Below are 23,192 nucleotides of genomic sequence, written 5' to 3' on the forward strand. Positions count from 1 at the left end.
TAAAATGCAAGGTATATGCATAATTAATTTTTGCATTTTATTTTTGGAACATAGCAATTTATTCTTGTGATTCCATTCGTAGCTACCATAGTACTGCAACATCAATCGCACTGCCTTCTTTATAATTACGATGCACGGCCAGCATTTGTGTTTATTATCCCTATAACCAGTAAAAAGAAACGATTTTAAAATGAAATTCACTAAATAGAACTTTATTTTGTTAACACTTTTCTATAAATTTCATGTTATGTACATTATTTCTATTCTATCGTGTATCATGTAGGGACCCTGCCAACATTTTTTTAAATTTGGGGGCGCTTCTGAGAATCCCCACTACGTCGAAAACAATCATATACGACATCAAAAACTCGTCGGAAAAGCGCCGCCACTATTGAGAAGTTGTACCACGCCAAGTTACTACGAAAAAGTTTCTCATCAGTGCAATTATTAGTTGCCTATTTAGATCAATTTCGAAGGACGCCAATAAGAACCCCTACAAACTATCAGAAAAAGTGCATTTTAAGGTAATTGTAGAAGAATCATTGTGGTCAAGTAAAACACGATTGTGTAGATGTTTATTGATTTGATTAAACATTTATAATTTCTTATAAATATAACATTTTTCGGTTTATCTCATCACATTTAACATAATTTTTTGCATTAATAAAAGAATGATGTTGAGTTTTAAGTAGCAAGTTACATATTGCAGCGTCTATCAGCCAGTTTGTTTATTTTCGATGGAGACAGCGTGCCTGGAAAAATATTTAAAAAACGTTCACTTTATTCTATTTGGAAAGTCGAAAATTGTTCACCGTATACCTTTCACAATTTTAAGCGTAATATCCCTGCCAACATTTTTTGAATTTGCTTTTGAGAATCCCCACTACGTCGAAAACTGTCGTATACGATATCCAAAACTCCTCGGAAAAGCGCCGTCACTATTGAGAAGTTGTACCACGCCAAGTTACTACAAACAATCAGAGAAAGTGCATTTTAAGATAGTTGTAAAAGAATTATTGTGGTCAAGTAAAACACGAGTGTTTAGATGATTATTAATTTTATTAAACATTTATAAATTCTCATAAATATAACATTTATACGACTATCACATCACATTTAACATATTTTTATGCACTAATAAAGGATTGAAGTTGAGTTTCAAGTTGCAAGTTACATGTTGTAGCGTATCAGCCAGTGCTTTTATTCCCAATGGAGGCAGCCTGTCTGGAAAAATATTTGAAAAACTATCACTTTATTCCATTTGGAAAGTCAAAAATTGTTCACCAATATACCTTTCACAATATTAAGCGAAATAACTATGTTTTCGGCACTTCATTATCGTTTTTATTTAAATAAATTATAAGAAGCTAGTTGTGCTTGGCGTTTCACGAAATATAAAATGGCTCTTGTAACAATAGTGATGGCAAAATACTTTCATGCGAATAGTGATGGCAAAATACTATCACAGTTGGCGATTGTTGCAGTGTCACATACGAGTCTGTGGTAGCGATGAGGATGAAATGGAACTTTGAAATGCTGGCAGGGATCTATGTTTTCAGAACTTTATTTTCGTTTTTATTTAAATAAAATATAATAAGCTGGTTGCGCTTGGCGTTTCACAAAAAATAAAATGGCTCTTCTAACAGTAGTGATGGCAAAATACTTTCATGTACATTTTGTACTTTTTGATATGCTTCCCCCATCACAGTTCGCGATGGTTGTGGTGACATTTACGAGTCTGTGGTAGCGATGAGGATGAAATGGAACTTTGAAATGTTGGCAGGGGAGCCGCTACATGGTGACTTTATTACGAAAACACCACTCCAAGTTATTTTTATTTTGTCAATCGATCTTATTGCATTTTTAAATAACAATGCGAACCAGATTTGTGTTGTAATTTCACACAAATCATTTGAATAAATAAATTATTTCTTAATTCACATTGCAAATGGCGCCATGTTTTGAAACTAACTAATCTCAACATATGGAAGGATTTAATACGATCTAATTAGGGACTGTGCGCTTTACGTCTGTTTTTCAACTCGAAAAAAGCAAAGTACCACAAATGAAAAAATATTTCGGTAGTTTTTCGCATTTTTGGTATTTGGGATTTCGCTGCAGAAACCGAACATAGTACCTACCTTAACTCATAACTGTAGTCTCTCACCGGCTCTCTTTTGCTGGCGTTTTGGTGTAAACGAACGACTTCCAGTAAAAATTTGTAATAATTATCAAAAATTATCGGGTTCTCGAACGGAACTGTTATTAACTCAATTTGTCGGGTATGACATCTACCCTGCCAACATTTTTTGAATTTGGGGCGCATCTGAGAATCCCCACTACGTCGAAAACAGTCGTATACGATATCCAAAACTCCTCGGAAAAGCGCCGTCACTATTGAGAAGTTGTACCACGCCACGTTACTACAAAAAATATCGCATGAGTGCAATTATTAGGTGCCCTTCTGGATACATTTAGAAGGACGCCAATAAGAGCTCCTTCAGTCGGAGAAAGTGCATTTTAAGATAATTGTAAAAAAATCATTGTGGTCAAGTAAACCACGATTGTTTAGATGTTTATTAATTTTATTAAACATTTAAAAATTCTCATAAATATAACATTTATACGACTATCACATCACATTCAATATATTTTATGCATTAATAAAAGATTGATGTTGAGATACAAGTTGCAAGTTACATGTTGTAGCGTCTATCAGCCAGTGCTTTTATTCTCAATGGAGGCAGCGTGTCTGGAAAATATTTGAAAAACTATCACTTTATTCCATTTGGAAAGTCAAAAATTGTTCACCAATATACCTTTCACAATTTAAAGACCGGTATGCACCTCTAGCGAAAAATTTCATTCCCATAAGAAATGCATTGCTATTTATGCTAACGAAATTTTCGGTAGCGTTCAATTTCGTAAGCTGGTACGCACCTCTAATGAAAATAACAGGGTTGTCAAAAGCATATTTTGACAGCAAACATTTAATTTATTACAATCATTGTGTGCGTAAAAGTTTTAAAAGGTCTGTAAATAATAAACAATTTATTTGAGGAATATTTGGAACATATATTAACAATTTTTAAAAGCGATTAGCTGGTTTAAAATTTGTGTACACAGCCCTGTTTTTTTGTTGTAGACTTAAATAAATTTTTTCTACCGAAAATTTCGCTAGAGGTGCATACCGGCCTTTAAGCGAAATAACTATGTTTTCAGCACTTCATTATCGTGTTTATTTAAATAAATTATAAGAAGCTAGTTGTGCTTGGTTTTTCACAAAATATAAAATGGCTCTTGTAACAATAGTGATGGCAAAATACTATCACAGTTGGCGATTGTTGCAGTGTCACTTACGAGTCTGTGGTAGCGATGAGGATGAAATGGAACTTTGAAATGCTATATGCTATTGTCAAAAAAGTTAAAATGTGGGAACTACTATTGTTTGTGTGATAGTCTTTCAGATATTTTTCCAGACAAGCTGTATCCATCAAAAATAAACACTGGAGCCTCATAAGAATTTCAACTTACATATCGACATTATTCATTTTTAAGGCATTATGTTCAATATGTTTTTATTTGTAAAAATGTTATACCTGGAATAATTAATAAATTGTTATTCAAATTAATAAACTTCTAAACAATCGTATATTAGTTGACCACAATGTACTTTTTCTAATAGGTTGAAGGGACTCTTATTAAATTTATTTATTTATTTATTTATTAAAAAGGCACCTAATAATTGCACTCATGTGATGCTTTTTTGTAGTAACTTGACGTTGTACAAATTGTCAATAATGACGGCTCTTTTCCGACGAGTTTCGTATATGACTGTTTTCGATGTGGTGGGGATTCTAGGAAGTCAAAAAATTTTGGCAGTGTAGTCAGAACGTAGTATAATGTCTCGTAGTATATTATCCAAAATTGTTTTAAAACATGTTTGAAAAATTGTTTTAAAACATGTTTGAAAAATTGTTGAATTTTATCATTTTTCGAACATATGTGTTCATTGGGATGTAAAGATATTTGTTCTAGTGTGAACGTAGAAATGTTCAGTTTGAGTTTCAAATTTGACATCTCTAATTAACTGTCAGTAGGAAGAAACGATTGGGCGATACAAACTGTCAATGTAAATTTCTTTTGTTTCCTTGGATCGATTCACCTAGAAATTTTAAAAAGATTAAAAAATACAATCTAAATAATATAGAAATCAGTCAAAATATCTACATAAATTGGTCATCGAATCTGTGCAAAGCTTAAAAGAGAAAAGTGTATTCGTACTATGGCCCTAACAGTGGGACAACTTATTATGGATGCCCAGAGAATGGCGAGTAGAGTGAAAGAGCTGGACGCCCTGAGTAGTGCCCTACTAGTAGAGGCCGAGGGTAATAATCGATACGTCGAAAGCTTACGCCAATACCAGGATGAAATGGACTCGCTCAATCGAATCGCAAACAATAAATCTAACGTGGAAATGGTTAACCGCATTCAACAGCAAAATGCTAACAGCTCGGAAATACTCAAAGAGAATCGTGAACTGAAGGTCTGCATTGAGGATTATGAAAGAGCTATGGATTTGATAATGCAAAAGTATAGAGAACACACTACCAGCAAAGTATTGGAAAGTAAATTGAACTTCAAGGAGGTTTACAATGACAAGTTGTGGAAGATTATTCGTGAACAGAGGGAAAAAATCAATGAAATGGCAGCTGTAATGCAAAGAGCTGCCTCTATCGACGACGATTGTGACTTGGAGGTGATTACTCGTTTACGCCTAGAAAACAAAACACTACGCGAATTACTCCAGATATCGAAACAATTCGGAACCTATAATCGACCTATACGTGTTAATGAACATTTGTTGGAAGAAAAGGGTGTACAAACAGAATATGGAGCTGATGATTCAGCCGATGAGCTGTCACTTTCTGGGGCTTCTATTGAGAATACAAACAACAATTCCGTTATTCAAATAGATACCAGGTCAACTTCACCAAATCTGGCGAACCATTGCTCAAATAACGAAAATTTAAGCACAGATAATGCGTCTTCACTTAGTTCACATGGTATTGGTGATGTGGGTGAAAATAACAATGTAACACCTGCCATAGACTCTACGAATTCCTCATCAACAACAAGTATTGCTATCGCTGCCACTAGCTCCAAAACCGACGTAGAGTCCAAAACGTCGCCAGATGCGAATGCCGTAGACCATAACAATCCAAATGCTTCTGCTGGTATGGAAGCTCAAATTAATGTTACAAACCCCATCACTAAAGGTCTGTCTCCAAATTCAAATACCAATAGCGTGACCACTGCCACTGCAACATGATGTTGTATATCATCTCGCTAGTTTCGTTTCAGTGGAACAATTGCTACATCTTATATCTTATAATAATTATTTTCCAATAAGAAAATATTTTATCTATATTATGTGTATGTACTAACATCTCCATATAAATGCAAACTATTGTATATTAAATTAAACAAAGTGATTAGAATGAATTGGAAAATATTTTTTTACACCTTGTGGATTTCTAATAAAACAAAACAAGAGCCCATTCGCGCCCATTGTCATCATCGTCGTCGTCACAATTCGACCCACTAAGCACCTATCCATCTTTGTATACTTTCTACAAACACACACACACACCACATGCAGTTTCATATCTATTTCAAAGAAACCCACATACTGTAATACTTTCACAAAGACATATTTATCTATTTATTTAATTTATTCAAGAAACCGAACAAATTAATATTGACATGTGTAAGAAATACTACGTGTGTACAGATATAAATAAATGCATGTATGTGAAATAAACAAAAAATTCTAACCCGCTCTATTCATAAAATATCTGTTCTCTCAAGTTAAATAATCGCTTTGGAGACAGTATCTATCGAAATTTTTTTTAGTTTTAAATACGTATCAACATTAACAATCTATCTTTAACTACTAAGCTGCTAAACTTGTACACATATACCTTCTTGAAGTAATCATTTAAGTTACGATAATTTTTGCGAAGCGAAACCCACATTGTAATACCACAACACATAAGCACTTGAATTGTTATAAAAAAAACTTATACCCATAAATTTTCGTATATTATTTCAATAAATAACAATAATTTCCGAGACTACAGATTTTTTTATACCTTATGTGTCGGACTCAGTTGACCCATGGATTATAGCCAGAACCAAAGTCGACTTTCGATTGTTTCAAATTTTTGAAAAGTTTGACTTATCGGCCTTCAGCTGTGTTTTAAGCTGCTGAAGTGTCTACTGACACAGTAGCATCCAGTGGATCGAATGAAGTGATGACAGAATAGATCGCCGTTTTAATAGTATATAGGTCTTGTCGACCATTTAATCGTTGCGTTGTATCCAGATCCTGGAACTCTACGACGAGACTAGGCTACATACAATTCTGACAACTCGTTATATGAAAGTATTAGCTTTGCTTGGACTATTCAACCCAATTCAGGATTCATCCATAGTGATCTGGTTATGATCCGCGTGTCATGTGGCCCTTGGTTACTGATGGACTCCTATCAATTATTCAATTAGTAGGAATTGAGGCGGCTGCACTTGCCTAATCTTACACTAAAAATTAACACCGAAAATTTTGCAATTAAACACTTAATTGATTTTGGAAACGGATTCAATTAATATTGTATTTGATTCAATTAATTATTTAATCAATTTCGAATAAAACTCAATTAAAAACATTATTGATATTTCATACGTTTCCCATTCAACAATTAATTAATTCAATTAACTTGTTAATTCGGAAACAATTTTCAATTACAAACGTGATTGAAAATTTTTCCATTCCCATCGTATCGAACGGTGGGGTTTTGTTTCTCCTTCGCAAGAAAAATTAAGTAATTCTTATACTTCATTTATACTCCATTTATTTCGATACTTTTCTGTCATAAGGTGGTTTCTCAGTTCGAGTTTAGCCGCTAAAATCAAAACTAAATCAGTAAAAAAAGTAAAAAGTTGTACCTCTTTGATGCAAATATTGTTATAACTTGATGGGAAATAGCCCAAAGCAACTTTTTATAAAGTTTATAGTCTTTTAAATGGATTATTAAAGAAAAGTAATCGTGAGCAATGGCCAATTAGCGGCTAAACTCGAACTTAATACCCACCTATGAGGTGGGTACTGTTGTTGTGACAGTTTATTGTGATTTCATCCTTTTTTATGTTATACGCTTTGGTACTTCACCTTGTAGCCAGATCGAGGAACTCTGCAACTAAGGTGGGGTGTGTCCAGAGTGATTTGGTGGTAGTGATGTAGACGTTTAATCGATTTCAGATGTCATCAACATTGGGCCCATGATCGTACGGTTGCGTATGATACAATCTCGACGCCGTCAGGAGGGGGTGGAATAGAGGATAGGTAGAGGTTAAACAGTGCCGGAGATGTCACCCCACCTGGGGAACTCCCTGTAGCACTCTACGGGGTCTTAGGTTAGGTTAGGTTAGGTGGCAGCCCGATGTATCAGGCTCACTTAGACTATTCAGTCCATTGTGATACCACATTGATGAACTTCTCTCTTATCACTGAGTGCTGCCCGATTTATTTTTTTTTTATTTTATTTAACTCATTTTACAACCAAGCCGAAATGGCCATATACGGTTACAGGGATACTCAAAATAAAGAAAGAGAATAAAGATTCCATGTTAAGTTCAATGACAAGGGACCTCCTTTTTATAGCAGAGTCCGAATGGCGTTCCATATTGCAGTGAAACCACTTAGAGAAGCTTTGAAACGCTCAGAAATGTCACCAGCATTACTGAGGTGGGATAATCCACCACTGAAAAACTTTTTGGTGTTCGGTCGAAGCAGGAATCGAAACCCACGACCTTGTGTATGCAAGGCGGACATGCTAACCATTGCACCACGGTGGCTCCCTATCCCTAAATTCCATGTACGAGTGGCACCCGCATAGAAAATTAGTAACCCAACGATTGGTTCCTGCCGGTAGGGACGTGTTTTCGATGTCCTCGAAAAGTCTGATATGGTTGAACGTATCGAATGCCTTCGATATGTCAATCATCCTGTGACACGGCTTGGGCTGATTGAGTCTCCTATTTATAAATGCTGAAATGGCATGCAAAGCCGTTGTCGTACTGTGTACTTTGTGGAATCTATGTTGATGATTAGCAGCTGGAAAATTCTCCACAAGCCTGGGGAGGAGTAGTGCCTCAATTGTCTTGGCTACTAGCGAGAGAAGGGAAATCGGTCTGTACGATTCACTCTTGCTCGAGTTTTTTGCCTGGTTTCAGTAGTGGAATCACACTACCCATGTTCCAGACATCGGGAATAATGAGCGATTCTAAGGACAAATTGAGGAGTCTGGTCAAGTACTCAACTCCCAGTATTCCCAGATGCTTCAGCATTAGCATTGAGATTCCGTCAGGGCCCTGTGCTTTGGTCATCGCGCTGTTGATGACTTCGGTAACTTTGGCTGCGGTAAATTGTGGTGTGTAGTCGGCTCGGATGCGAGGAATGGCTCTCCTTTTCGCTCTATCACTCTCGGGGTACTCGACAAACTGTCGATTAAAGAATATGGCGACCCTCTTCGGATCAGACACTGTCACGTCGCCAAAGGTGACTGAAATACCAACATCCTTAATAGCGGGGTTCGAGAGGGCTCTCACTGTTGACCACAACTTACCTGTTCCTAGATTACATTGCTTCAGGTGCTCTAACCATGTGTTCTGATTGTGCTCGTCGACTATCGTACAATGTTTGTTGGCAATATTGAATCACAGACAAATAAGAGGATGTCTGCATTTGATGTTCATATTAATATCCTCCACAAAAGGCTTAATAGGCATGACATAATTATTAGTGGTTTACCCAATGGGATGGCAGACCTATTTGAGGTAGTTATTGGCCTTGGATTGATGGAGTATATTATGTCAACAATGGAAAAGCTTTAATGGTCAAATTTACCTCTTTTGCGTTGCGGGATTCAATAGTTGAGGCTTATTACAAAATGTCTCTCACTATATCTAAAATTATAACTACACTCATAGAAAAAAGTCTGCTAAAAACAGCAGTCGATGTCTGCTGTTATATTTTTGTACTTCAGGGCGCAATGAACAACAATTTATAAAATTTTTAAGTTATAAAATTTTCCCCAAAGCCTATTTAAGAACCAAAAGTATTTTTTGGTATATTTTTGCACTGTAATATACTTACAAGCTCCTAAATACGATCAGCATTTTGTTTGCTGTTATGTCTCAATTCGATAAATATTCAGATTTTTGGTCAAATACTATAGATATTCATAAAATATTGTGTTAATTATGTTAGGATAGCTCCTAAGTTGACATTTTTATTTGTTTTAGCAAAAATAAAACATGTTTTAGTGTAATCGAGCTTCAAAAATAGCATGAAATGGGTGGGGGTGGGGCGTGATGTATGTATTTATATATGAAGGAAACTTAATTTTAAGGTAGTTTTTAAGTACACTGATGCTTCATCAGGTGAGACTTTGTTTATTGAAATTCTTTTCAATGGCTTACGTTGTTTAGAAGGTGTTGTTTACTTACCTTGTGGTAATCTGGACGCATTTGAGAGCAATCACCGTGACATCGTTTTGAATTATGCGAATGTGATTGTATGCGGGTATTTCAATTGCAATTTATTTGAGATTTCTAAGGCGGAACATTTGAGGTCATTTGCTTTACGTTGTCGTTTATCTGTGCTACATAATTGTAGGCCTACGCACTTTGACGTGAGGAGAAATTGTACATCCCTTCTTGACTACTATATTTCCATTTTTGTATCAATCGGATTGATGAATTTTTTGAGTTTCCTGATTTTAATAGAGTCGATATGGATAGCTTAGCTGCACATTTGGATAACTATGAATTTTCTAATTTTTTTGTTACGACAGATGTTGATGCCATGCGTGAGGAAATCTCCACATTGTTTAGAGATTTACTCACATATGTCCCCACGACAAGGAGGAAAATTGTATATGATACTGATTCGTGGATGAACTCGCATGATATTGTTTATGCTAGATATCTTAGAGATTTAGCATATTCTACTTTCTGTACCAGTCGCACCCCTCAGAATTGTGAGGTTTACCGAAGATTGCGTAATCGGGCTAAGGGTGTCATACGTAGCCATAAGAGGACATTTTGAAAGAGTTTTCAAAGGGTTGGATACAGCAGGTATGTGGAAGGTGCTGAAAGCTAGTGGTTATGTTCCAGGTGACGATGGTGAATTTGAGGTTGATGTTAACGATTTGAATCGTTTTTTTGTTGGGGATAGTGCTGTTGTGAATTATGATTACGGTATCATTAAGGACTTTGCTGACCGTGAGCATAAGTTTTCATTTCGCTGCATCACTGAATCTGAACTTATTAAGGCTTTGTGTAAGGTAGGTATTTCCATTCTCTTCATTAGACTTATTTTCCCTTATATTTTTCGAGTTGTCCCGATTCCAAAAGGGCGTGTATTTCGGGGACCAGAGGACTATCGACCAATATCTATCTTACTTGCACTTTCTAAAGTGGTGGAGCACATTCTTAAGTTGCAAATGTCGGATGGTTTTTTTAATAGGGGCAAATCTTTTTGTTATGCTGATTATGTTTTTTTCCTTTTTAGTGGCAATCGCGGTGAACTTGGAACTCTGGAGCGGGAAATCAATGAATCTATCTCTGGGTTTTTGAGTTGGTCTTCTAGTAACGGCCTTTCCGTTAACCCATCGAAGTCGAAGGTTATTTCGTTTGGATCATTTAATCAGGATGACTACGATTTGGATGTAATCCTTGGTAATAATCGTATTGAGTTGGTTGACCGGTTGAGATGTTTGGGTTTGATTCTTGACTGTAGACTTACCTTTAGACCGCATATTGATTTGGTGTGTTGTAGGGTTTGGAGTGCTTTGCGTAGAATTTACTCATCGAGAGTGATTCTACCGTTATTTGTCAGGATGTGTCTGGCTCATGGCCTGTTATTATCTCAGGTTATTTACTGTTTGGAAGTTTATTCTGGTACGTGCCATGGTAATTTGTTGGTTGTGAATATTTAGAATAGTTAATACTATTGCTCGTTTTGTGTTTAACGTTAATCGACGTGAACATATATCGGATTATGTGAAGGATTTTTTGGGTTGCTCTTTTGAGAATTTTTTGAACATTCGTCTACTTCACATATTTCATAAGATTGTTAAAAGAGGTCAACCATTAGCCCTGCACTGTTAGAAAAATATGTTTTTCATATGTTCCGATATAAACAAAATGTGTTTCGGGCACGATTTTAAACCACAATATATTTAAGTGCGAACATGTAATGTTCCTAAACTAACACTAAATGTTTGGGACATCTATGTTAATATGTTAGAATATATTATGTTTGGGGCATGAATGCTTCATAAAAATAATATGTGTGAATGTGAACATATATAAATTAACAAATTTCGAGTAAACATATATATGTTGTGATATTTTATTCAGAGAGCGACAAAAAGAGAGTATAGAGAAAGAAATAGAGATGGAAACCGGGAGGGTTGACGAAAGATATCAACACAACAAAGCGAGAGAATGAAAAAAGAACAATTTCTGTGAAACCGCTTGTATGTTGTTTCGGAAAACTGTTTTATGATAAGGCTAAAAATTTGATATGCTTAAGTCTAAATATTATTTAATTTGAATAAAGAGAATAGACATTCGGAACCAAGAGAATAGACATTTGAAAAACAAACTGCATATGTTTTCGCCTTGAGAGCAGCATTTTATGCATGTGTGAACATGTGTTTGTTTATCATTTTGGCATTATGGGCACAATTTTTCGTTAAAATAAATCAGGGATCTTCATAAAAATAACGAAAGGGCACTATACTCTTTTTAGAGTTGGGACAGTAAAATGAAATAAGGAGGAAATAGTGAAAAATTACACAGTAAAATGTAAAAAACAAACTTTAGTTCCTCTTTATTAAAAAGTAGTCCACGAGGAGTTGACGGACACCATCAAATATAAAAGCGGGCATTAAGTTCGAGTTTTACAGCTAAAACAATTTAAAAAGTTTATTTTCTTTAAAATGAATTATTAAAGAAAAATAAAAGGAATTTTAGAGCGATGGTGTTAAATGCTAGTAAAAAAATGTTCACTCCTAAATAAATTTATGTTTATATTATAAAATTATGTATGTATGTTTATACTCGACTCCACGTTCTTCTTTTGTTAGTTTTTGGTTTCCTTCCAAATTTTAAAGTTTTGTACAAAAACAGTTTTTTTTAAAGTTGTTATTTTTGCAATAAAAAATAATATTTTATCCAAAAATCAGTCAATTTCGTTTATATCAAGCACTGTTACTGACTATAAATCTTTAAAAACACACATTTCGAAGTTTCATTTAAAAAAATTTAATATGGTATAAATATAAATGTTTTAATTAAAAAAAAAAAAAAATGTTCGGTCGGAGCAGGGATTGAACCCACGACCCTTTGTATGCAAGGCAGACATGCTAACCACTGCTCCACGTGGCAAACAAATGTATGTTTCTGTTAAATAATGTTATGTTTGCATGGGCTCGTGGGCGCTGCAAACTATGCTATATAAATGTAACTTAAAACGATAATTATCTACTGGTGACTATAACAGCTACGTAGCCCAGTGGATAGTGTGTTGGCTTACAAACTGTATGGTCCTCGGTTCGATTCTCCTCGCAGGCGAAAGGTAAAATTTAAAAAATTTATAAAAGTGAATAATTTCTTCAACATTATTTGCATTACAGAAAAAGGTGCCAATAACTAAAAAATTTCGTGGAAGTGAAAATTACGAGTATGTTAGGGAATGAGCACAATCGTGTTTGGGAAAAATTCTTCCAAGCATATAATATTTTTGGCTCAAAATGCTTCCAAACATATAATATGTTCACATAAAACAAACATATTAATGTTTCGGCAGTATGCAATAATATATGTGCTTCCTGCAAAATATGTTTGGAACATATGTTAAAGAAGCGATTTTTTTTGAGGGTGTGTATGAAAGCTTTTCATTCAGTAGATCTACAAGGAATCCTCAACTATTCATTCCTCTTGTGAGGAATTTTGTTTATTTATATGAAGTCTTTTGTAGTCAGAATTGTTCGGTGCTGCCCTACTCTTTAGGCATTTTTTCTCAATATAGTAATGTCTTTCGTCTAAAACTATACGAATATTTCAATGCTTGATGTCGAATTTATTTCACTTATATCTTTTGTGAGGACTGTGACTGGACTATTTTTACTCTGTTCTTTAGTTTTTTTTCGCTAACAAGGGGTTGTTTACTAGTTATTTATACATTTTTTTATTATACTACTTGAATTATTTCAGTGTATATTACTGTGTAATACACCATTTGGGCCACTAGGCCTTTGTATTATATTGAATGGATAAATAAAATGAAAATAAATAAAACAAGTAAGGAAAGTCTAAAGTCGGGCGGGGCCGACTATATTATACCCTGCACCACTTTGTAGATCTAAATTTTCGATACCATATCACATCCGTCAAATGTGTTGGGGGCTATATATAAAGGTTTGTCCCAAATACATACATTTAAATATCACTCGATCTGGACAGAATTTGATAGACTTCTACAAAATCTATAGACTCAAAATTTAAGTCGGCTAATGCACTAGGGTGGAACACAATGTTAGTAAAAAAATATGGGAAATTTTTAAATCTGAAGCAATTTTAAGGAAACTTCGCAAAAGTTTATTTATGACTTATCGCCAAGGCCGTATTCAGTGGGGGGGGAGGGGGGGGTGAGGGGGATCAAACCCCCCCGAAATGAATGAATATTTTTATATAAATAAATATATATTTTTAGCTGCATACACGGATGAAAAAGACTGTTTTTCATATGTTTGGCTATAAACATTATATGTTTGGAACACAAATTTTTAAACACAATATTTTTGAGTGCAAGCATATAATGTTCATAAACTAGCATAACATGTTTGGGACATATATGTTAATATGTTAGAACATATTATGTTTGGGACATAAAATGTTTTTAAATATAATATGCTTGGATGCAAACATATATTAATTTAGAAATAGCCTATAAACATATATGAGTTTAGTAGCTTGGAGCGCTATTTAACAGGGAGCGATATTGAATTAAGTTGGTGGTTGTTGCTTGTTATTACAAAATTAACATTTTATTTTTCCTTGGGCAATTGATCACCTTCTTCTTTGATCCTTACAAACTGTGTGGTCCGCTGTTCGAATCCCCGTCCGGCAAAAGGTAAAATTAAAATAAAAAAAATCATAAAATTGAATAATTTCTTCTACAATGTTTGTATTACAGAAAAAGGTGCTAAGAACTAAAAAATCTCGTGGAAGTGAGAAAGATGTCGGGGAATATACAATTGGGCAGAAACAAAATTTTGAGCATTCAGGTCGAAAACCTATGTTGTTAGCACCTATATTACCTGTTTATTTTCATAATTCATTATGATTGTAAATATATAAATAAATAAATAAAATTTTGAGCACAATATTGTTTGGGAGATTTTTTTAAGCATATAATATTTTTGGGTGCAAAATGCTTCCAAACATATTATATGGTCACATAATAACATATTGTTTTTTGGAAGACAACATTATTGAATTTGGATGCTAAAATACAAAATGTTTGGAAATTGACTACCCAAACATATATTTTTTAGACCAATATGCTTTCAAACATATTATATATTGGAAGAGATCAAACATATAAATGTTTGGGCAATACCCAAAAATGTATATGCTTGAAGCAAAATATGTTTGGGAGTATATGTTACAGAAGCGATTTTTTGTGAGCGTGTAGAAAAATCTTATCGAAGATGTTGAAGAAAAGCTGGAGGTTTTATTTTGAAAAACGCTTACCTATAAAACTTGCACAAATCATAGAATACTAGTTGAAAAGTCCGTCAAACCAAAGGTAATAAAAGAGGAAGATGGGAGATTGGCTTGCGTCATACCAAATGTTGCATTTACCAGATTAGTTTAATACATGTTTGTAACCTTTTAGTTGTTTTTAGTTTTTAAATGAAAAATTTAATTTTCTTAATGAAACAATGATAAATTTTAGGCAACAACAAAAAAAATTACATTTTCCCCTTTATGGAAATTTATTTCGTGCTCTTAGTTTCTTTTTATGTGTATTTCAATGCTATGTCAATACCTGTCGTATACGCGTTTGGTTCGAGTATTAAACTAATGTGGTAAATGGTTTGATGTGCTCAGTAGCCAATCTCCCATCTTCCTCTTTTATTATCTTTGCACACAGGTGTTACCAAAGATAATAAACTTGAGGAAGATAGGAAATTGGCTTGCGTCATACCAAATGTTGCATTTACCATGTTAATTCCATACATGTTTGTAATTTTTTTATTTGTTTTTCGTTTTTATTTTTTAAACGAAAAAATTAATTTTCTTAATGAAACAATGTTAAATTTTAGGCAATAACAAAAAATTACATTTTCCCGTTTAAAGGCCGGTATGCACCTCTAGCGAAATTTTCGGTAGCAAAAATTTATTTAAGTCTACAACAAAAAACAGGGCTTTGTACATAAATTTTAAACCACCTAATCGCTTTTAAAAATTGTTAATATATGTTCCAAATATTCCTCAAATAAATTGTTTATTATTTACAGACCTTTTAAAACTTTTACGCACACAATAATTGTAATAAATTAAATGTTTGCTGCCAAAATATGCTTTTGACAACCCTGTTATTTTCATTAGAGGTGCGTACCAGCTTACGAAATTGAACGCTACCGAAAATTTCGTTAGCATAAATAGCAATGCATTTCTTATGGGAATGAAATTTTTCGCTAGAGGTGCATACCGGCCTTAAGGAAATTTATTTCGTGCACTTAATTTCTTCTTATTTGCATTTTAATGCTATGTCAATACTTGTCGTATACGCGTTTGGTTCGAGTATGAAACTAACACGGTAAATGGTTTGATCTCCTCAGTAGCCAATTTCCTATCTTCCTAGAGTTTATTGTCTTTGGTCATGTTCACAAAAAGAACAACAAACACAAACAAAAAGCAGAAAGACATTTTCCAAAAATGAAATTTGTGGTGCGAGAACAAAAAACAATTTGTTTTTTCGGCCGTCGTTTGACGCAAAGATTATAGATTACAGAAGATGGGAGATTGGCTACTGAGCACATCAAACCATTTACCACATTAGTTTAATACTCGAACCAAACGCGTATACGACAAGTATTGACATAGCATTAAAATGCAAATAAAAGGAAATTAAGAGCACTAAATAAATTTCCATAAAGGGGAAAATGTAATTTTTTTGTTGTTGCCTAAAATTTAACATTATTTCATTAAGAAAATTACATTTTTCATTTAAAAAATAAAAACGAAAAACAACAATTCGTCACTCGTCCTTTGACATTTCTAAAGAATACCCTAAAATATAGTTTCTCAAGCTTTTGAAAGTCTATTCTGAATTTTTGTATGAGAAGATATCGTCAATTAAATTTAATACTTTTCAAAAGCACTAAATGAAAATGTCAGAAAGCACCAAGTTGGTGCTTTTTTGAAAAGGCACTAAAAAGACAATTTGGTGCTTTTTGGTAATCAAAAAGCACTAAATTTGGTGCTAAAAGCACCAAATTGGCATCACTGATTATAATGCAAATAAGAAGAAATTAAGTGCACGAAATAAATTTCCTTAAACGGGAAAATGTAATTTTTTGTTATTGCCTAAAATTTAACATTGTTTCATTAAGAAAATTAAGTTTTTCGTTTAAAAACTAAAAACGAAAAACAAATAAAAAAATTACAAACATGTATAGAATTAACATGGTAAATGCAGCATAGTGTTGCCAATTTGGTGCTTTTAGCACCAAAATTAGTGCTTTTTATACCCTCCACCATAGGATGGGGGTATATTAACTTTGTCATTCCGTTTGTAACACATCGAAATATTGCTCTAAGACCCCATAAAGTATATATATTCTGGGTCGTGGTGAAATTCTGAGTCGATCTAAGCATGTCCGTCCGTCCGTCCGTCTGTCCGTCTGTCCGTCTGTCCGGCTGTCCGTCCGTCTGTGGAAATCACGCTAACTTCCGAACGAAACAAGCTATCGACTTGAAACTTGGCACAAGTAGTTGTTATTGATGTAGGTCGGATGGTATTGAAAATGGGCCATATCGGACCACGTTTACGTATAGCCCCCATATAAACCGATCCCCAAATTTGGCTTGGGGAGCCTCCCGGAGCAGCAAAATTCATCCGATCCGGTTGAAATTTGGTACGTGGTCTTAATATACGGTCTCTAAAAACCATGCAGAAATTGGTCCATATCGGTCCATAATTATATATAGCCCCCATATAAACCGATCCCCAGATTTGACCTCCGGAGCCTCTTGCAGGGGCAAAATTCATCCGATCCGATTGATATTTGGTACCTGATGTTAGTATATGGTCTCTAACAACCATGCAAAAATTGGTCCATATCGGTCCATAATTATATATAGCCCCCATATAAACCGATCCCCAGATTTGACTTCCGGAAACTTTTGGAGGGGCAAAATTCATCCGATCCGGTTGAAATTTGGTACCTGATGTTAGTATACGGCCTCTAACAACCATGCAAAAATTGGTCCATATCGGTCCATAATTATATATAGCTCCCATATAAACCGATCCCCAGATTTGACTACCGGAGCCTCTTGGAGGAGCAAAATTCATCCGATCCGGTTGAAATTTGGTACCTGATGTTAGTTTACGGCCTCTCATAACTATGCAAAAATTGGTCCATATCGGTCCATAATTATATATAGCCCCCATATAAACCGATCCCCAGATTTGAACTCCGGAGCCTCTTGGAAGAGCAAAATTCATCCGATCCAGTTGAAATTTGGTACGTGGTGTTAGTATATGGTCTCTAACAACCATGCAAAAATTGGTCCATATCGGTCCATAATTATATATAGTTCCCATATAAACCGTCCCAAGATTTGACGTCCGGAACCTCTTGGAGGAGCAAAAGTCATCCGATACGGTTGAAATTTGGTACATTTTGTCAATATATGGCCTCTAACAGCCATGTAAAAATTGGTCCATATTGGTCTTTAGTTATATATAGCTGATGACTTATTACACAAAAATTGGTCCATATCGCCAAAAATAATCTACCAAAACTTTATTTCCATAGAAAATTTTGTCAAATTTTATTACTATAGAAAGTTTTGTCAAAAGTTTATTTCTATACAAATGTTTGTCAAAATTTTATTTCCATAGAAAATTTTGTCAAAATGTTATTTCTATAGAAAATTTTGTAATCTACCTAAACTTTATTTCCATAGAAAATTTTGTCAAATTTTATCACTATAGAAAGTTTTGTTAAAATTTCATTTCTATAGAAAGTTTTGTCAAAAGTTTATTTCTATAGAAATGTTTGTCAAAATTTTATTTCTATAGAAAATTTTGTAAAAAATTTATTTCTGTAGAAAATTTTGTCAACATTTTATTTCTATACAAAATTTTGTCAAAATTTTATTTCTATACAATATTTTGTCAACATTTTATTTCTATAGAAATTTTTGTCAAAATTGTATTGCTATAGAAAATTTTGTCAACATTTTACTTCCATAGAAAATTTTGTCAACATTTTATTTCTATAGAAAATTTTGTCAAGTTTTTATTTCTATAGAAAATTTTGTCAAATTTTTATTTCTATAGAAAATTTTGTCAAATTTTTATTTCTATAGAAAATTTTGTCAAAATTTTATTTCTATAGAAAATTTTGTCAAGGTTTCATTTCTATAGAAAATTTTGTCAACATTTTATTTCTATAGAAAATTTTGTCAAACTAGATTATATACGTATTTAATCGGCCTTTTTTGTTTAATATATACCCCGTATGGGCTAACTTACAATTTAGAAGACAGTGTTAAAAAGTTTTACGATACCTTGCCATCGGCAAGTGTTATCGCAACCCAAGTAATTCGATTGTGGATGACAGCCTTTAGTAGAAGTTCCTACGCAATCCATGGTGGAGGGTACATAAGATTCGGCCTGGCCGAACTTACGGCCGTATATACTTGTTGATTTCTAATAAGCACCAAATTGCCTTTTTGGTGCCTTTTCAAAAAAAGCTCCAACTTGGTGCTTTCTGGCATTTTCATTTAGTGCTTTTGGTGCTTTTTTTTTGAACAGTATTAAGTTTAATTGATACAAAAATTTTGATTAGACTTTCAAGAGCCGAAGAAACTCAAATTTATTGCCAAATATAGAATTTGAATGTTATGAAGTTGGTATTGATTATTTTTTAATTAATATTGTTATTTAGGGTATTCTGTAGGAAAGTCGAGCGATGAGTGTCGAATTTTTGAATTTGGTAAAGATGTCATTAAAGACGTTTGTATTAAATTCACAAAAGCACGCACAACTGAAATAAGCAATAGACTCCTTCCATATATAATATGTTGAAAGTTGAAAAACATCACTGATCAAAATGAATTGGACGAAACCATTAAACCTGATCAAAGTGTATACTTGAATAGCGGTTCATAATGGTGAGTACTAAGTTCGAGTGTTGCCGCTAAAGTGAAAACTATATCAGTAAAAAAGGCATAAAATTATGCATATTTGCTACAAATTTTATTATAACTTGAAGGGGAATAGCCAAAAGCAAATTTTCACAAAGTTTGTATTCCTTAAAATAAATTATTAAAGAAAAGTAATTGTGCAAAAATGACTATTGTAGCAGCTCGATCTTAATACCCACCTTAACTTCTTAAAATTCAATTCACAAAAGTTCTCTAATACATCTTCGGAAGTTTTTTTTTTATTTTATTTTTTTAGTAGAACATTTAATTGTCGATTTTGTGGTGGAAGATGGTATGTTAGAATGAAAAGCAAGAGAAAAGGAAGATTGGAAAATGGGCGACGTCATACCAAAAGTTGCATTTACGGTGTTCGATACATACACGTTCGTTCATTTTTAATTTGCAATATTTTTTGTTAAAAACTCACAAATGATGTTAAATTTTGTGTAAATAATAATGAGAAACTTTTGACCGATTGTTCTACGTCATTCCCTGATATAAATTTCTTTTTATTCTTAGTTTAATTTGTGGAACAACAAATCATAAACGACACGTTTGCATCGAACGCCGTCAATGGTTTGATACCCTCTGCTGCCATTTTCCAATCTTCATCTTCCATTGTTTTTGGTTAGAATTTATAATATATTTTTGGTGCTTTTTGGCCTTGGGGAGTTGGCAACACTGATTTTAATGCTATGTCAATACTTGTCGTATACGCGTTTGGTTCGAGTATGAAACTAACACGGTAAATGGTTTGATCTCCTCAGTAGCCAATTTCCTATCTTCCTAGAGTTTATTGTCTTTGGTTTATTTCCTTCTATGGGTGCAAAGACAGAACTAGTCATGTACTGCAAAGATCGCAAAACTCCCACGGTTAGGCCCATTTCCTTAGGGGGTATTGAAATTCCCTTTAGGGAGTGTGCAAAATACCTTGGCGTTATTTTGGACAGGAAGCTGAACTTTAAGCTTAATATTGAAGAAAGGGCGAGGAAAGCAACGGTAGCTTTATACTCGTGCAAAAAGGCAATAGGGAAAAAGTGGCGACTAAAACCAAAAATTGTACATTGGCTATACACGGCAGTGGTTAGACCTATAATGCTATATGGTGTTGTAGTCTGGTGGCCGGCACTTCACCAGCCGACAAGTTTAGACAAAGTTCAGCGTATTGCGTGCTTGTGTATCTCAGGCGCATTCAGCAAGACAGGAACAAACTCCCTTAATGTCATACTGCATCTATTGCCTTTAGACATTTTGGCCAAACAGTCAGCTGCAACAACGGCTGTGCGGTTGCGCGAGCTATCGCTGTGGTCGGAAAAAAGTTACGGTCACAGTTCGGTCCTCAAAATAATGCCAGATGTGCCTAACGTAGTGGATTACACTTTGGCGAGTCCACTTTTCGATAAGAAGTTTGAGACTCTAATTCCCAACAGTGAGGCGTGGTGTACACGGACCCCGGGGAATAAAAGATCTATAGATTTCTACACCAAATTAGGTGGCCAAGTGGGTTTCGGAGTATATTCTAAAGATCTGGATCTTCGAATAGCGAAAAGATTACCTAATCACTGTAGTGTTTTTCAGGCTGAAATATTAGCAACAAGAGAAGTGGTGAATTGGCTGAGAAGTAATGCTCCAAGCAATATTGGCATTAATATATACTCAGACAGTCAACCTGCAATAAAATCTTTGGACTCTGTGTTCCTCAACTCGAAAACGGCCATCGACTGCCGCAAATCTCTCAATGAGATAGCTGAGCAGCACAATATTCACCTAATATGGGTGCCTGGCCATAGGAACATACCGGGGAACTGCGAAAATTTGCTTTTGGCTATTCCCCATAATATAATAAAATTATAATAAAATTTGTAGCAAATATGCATAATTTTATGCCTTTTTTACTGATATAGTTTTCACTTTGTCGGCAACACTCGAACTTAGTACTCACCATTATGAACCGCTATTCAAGTATACACTTTGATCAGGTTTAATGGTTTCGTCCAATTCATTTTGATCAGTGATGTTTTTCAACTTTCAACATATAATATATGGAAGGAGTCTATTGCTTATTTCAGTTGTGCGTGCTTTTGTGAATTTAATACAAACGTTTTTAATGACATCTTTACCAAATTCTAAAATTCGACACTCATCGCTCGACTTTCCTACAGAATACCCTAAATAACAATATTAATTAAAAAATAATCAATACCAACTTCATAACATTCAAATTCTATATTTGGCAATAAATTTGAGTTTCTTCGGCTCTTGAAAGTCTAATCAAAATTTTTGTATCAATTAAACTTAATACTGTTCAAAATAAAAAAAACACCAAAAGCACTAAATAAAAATGCCAGAAAGCACCAAGTTGGAGTTTTTTTTGAAAAGGCACCAAAAAGGCAATTTGGTGCTTATTAGAAATTAAAAAGCACTAATTTTGGTGCTAATAGCACCAAATTGGCAACACTGCCAAATGTTGCATTTACCATGTTAATTCCATACATGTTTGTAATTTTTTTTATTTGTTTTTCGTTTTTATTTTTTAAACGAAAAACTTAATTTTCTTAATGAAACAATGTTAAATTTTAGGCAATAACAAAAAATTACATTTTCCCGTTAAAGGAAATTTATTTCGTGCACTTAATTTCTTCTTATTTGCATTTTAATGCTATGTCAATACTTGTCGTATACGCGTTTGGTTCGAGTATGAAACTAACACGGTAAATGGTTTGATCTCCTCAGTAGCCAATTTCCTATCTTCCTAGAGTTTATTGTCTTTGAATTGAAAAATGGTCACTTTATCAAAATACAACCTGGCAACATCGGCGCGACTTGCACTGATGAGATGTTCTGGATAGAACACCAGTGCAACGATGTTCTGGATAGTCCATACAAATGTTGCATCCAGTGTTAAAAGAAAACAGCCCTTTTATTGAAAACAACACCTCATCCAGCCAAATAAACCAAAGACAATAAACTCTAGGAAGTAGTCTTGTGTCGTTCCGGAACGAACTAGTTCCAATGAACGGTTCACTAAAAGGAACGACTGTCACTAGTTCCATCTCTTTCGTTTTCATCGTTCCTTTTGTGAATTAGTTTTATTTTCAATTTACGCTCCATCGTTCCTCGAATCGCAGTTTGATTTGTTACTTCTGTTTGAGCTATTTGCCAATTCATTCATTTTGGCGCGTAAGTATTTAAATCATTGATTGATATGCTGCTATTTAATAGAATCATTAATTCCATCTCAGGCCCTTCACAAACGACAAAAAATCGTAATTTCTTGCAATGAATAATTTTGCACAGAGTATAGTATTATTCAATCCAAAAATCCATCCAAAGAGTTTGGCTTCCTGAATTTAGTTACTTTCTTAAATTTTCCATTCCTTTAATTTTTTTTTTCTTACTATATTACTATAAACTATTTGAAGTAATTTCACTCAATTTTCCATATTTTTGTATCTTTCAATTGACCATGAACTTCGTTACACAAAGTAAACAAACAATGTAATGTCTGTCTTTAGTAGATGACAGTGATGACAAATATACAAATCCGGAACGATGGAACGATTTGAAGGAACTAGTTCCTTTGTACAAAAGGAACGATGAGTCCCAAT

The 23,192-nt window shown here is 34.1% G+C and overlaps 1 protein-coding gene and 1 long non-coding RNA gene across 2 annotated transcripts; one reads left to right on the forward strand and one right to left on the reverse strand.

Annotated features, from left to right (window-relative positions):
* Positions 1-542: 542 nt before the first annotated feature.
* On the reverse strand, positions 543-10,569 carry LOC142225695 (uncharacterized). The gene is made up of 3 exons (XR_012719366.1): positions 9,571-10,569; positions 820-967; positions 543-752 (listed from the first exon to the last, which is right to left on the reverse strand). It is a non-coding gene; the product is annotated as an uncharacterized LOC142225695 (long non-coding RNA).
* On the forward strand, positions 4,097-6,137 carry Fgop2 (Fibroblast growth factor receptor 1 oncogene partner 2). The gene has a single exon (XM_075295518.1). The coding sequence runs from the start codon at positions 4,286-4,288 to the stop codon at positions 5,330-5,332; it is 1,047 nt and encodes a 348-aa protein (XP_075151633.1). The 5' UTR covers positions 4,097-4,285; the 3' UTR covers positions 5,333-6,137.
* Positions 10,570-23,192: the final 12,623 nt, after the last annotated feature.

The sequence above is a fragment of the Haematobia irritans genome, chromosome 2, assembly GCF_050003625.1.
Source record: "Haematobia irritans isolate KBUSLIRL chromosome 2, ASM5000362v1, whole genome shotgun sequence".
Classification (NCBI taxonomy): domain Eukaryota; kingdom Metazoa; phylum Arthropoda; class Insecta; order Diptera; family Muscidae; genus Haematobia; species Haematobia irritans.

What these genes read in the sequence shown, in the direction of transcription:
- Fgop2 (XM_075295518.1), top strand. Translation starts at nt 4,286, where the DNA reads ATGGCCCTAACAGTGGGACAACTTATTATGGATGCCCAGAGAATGGCG.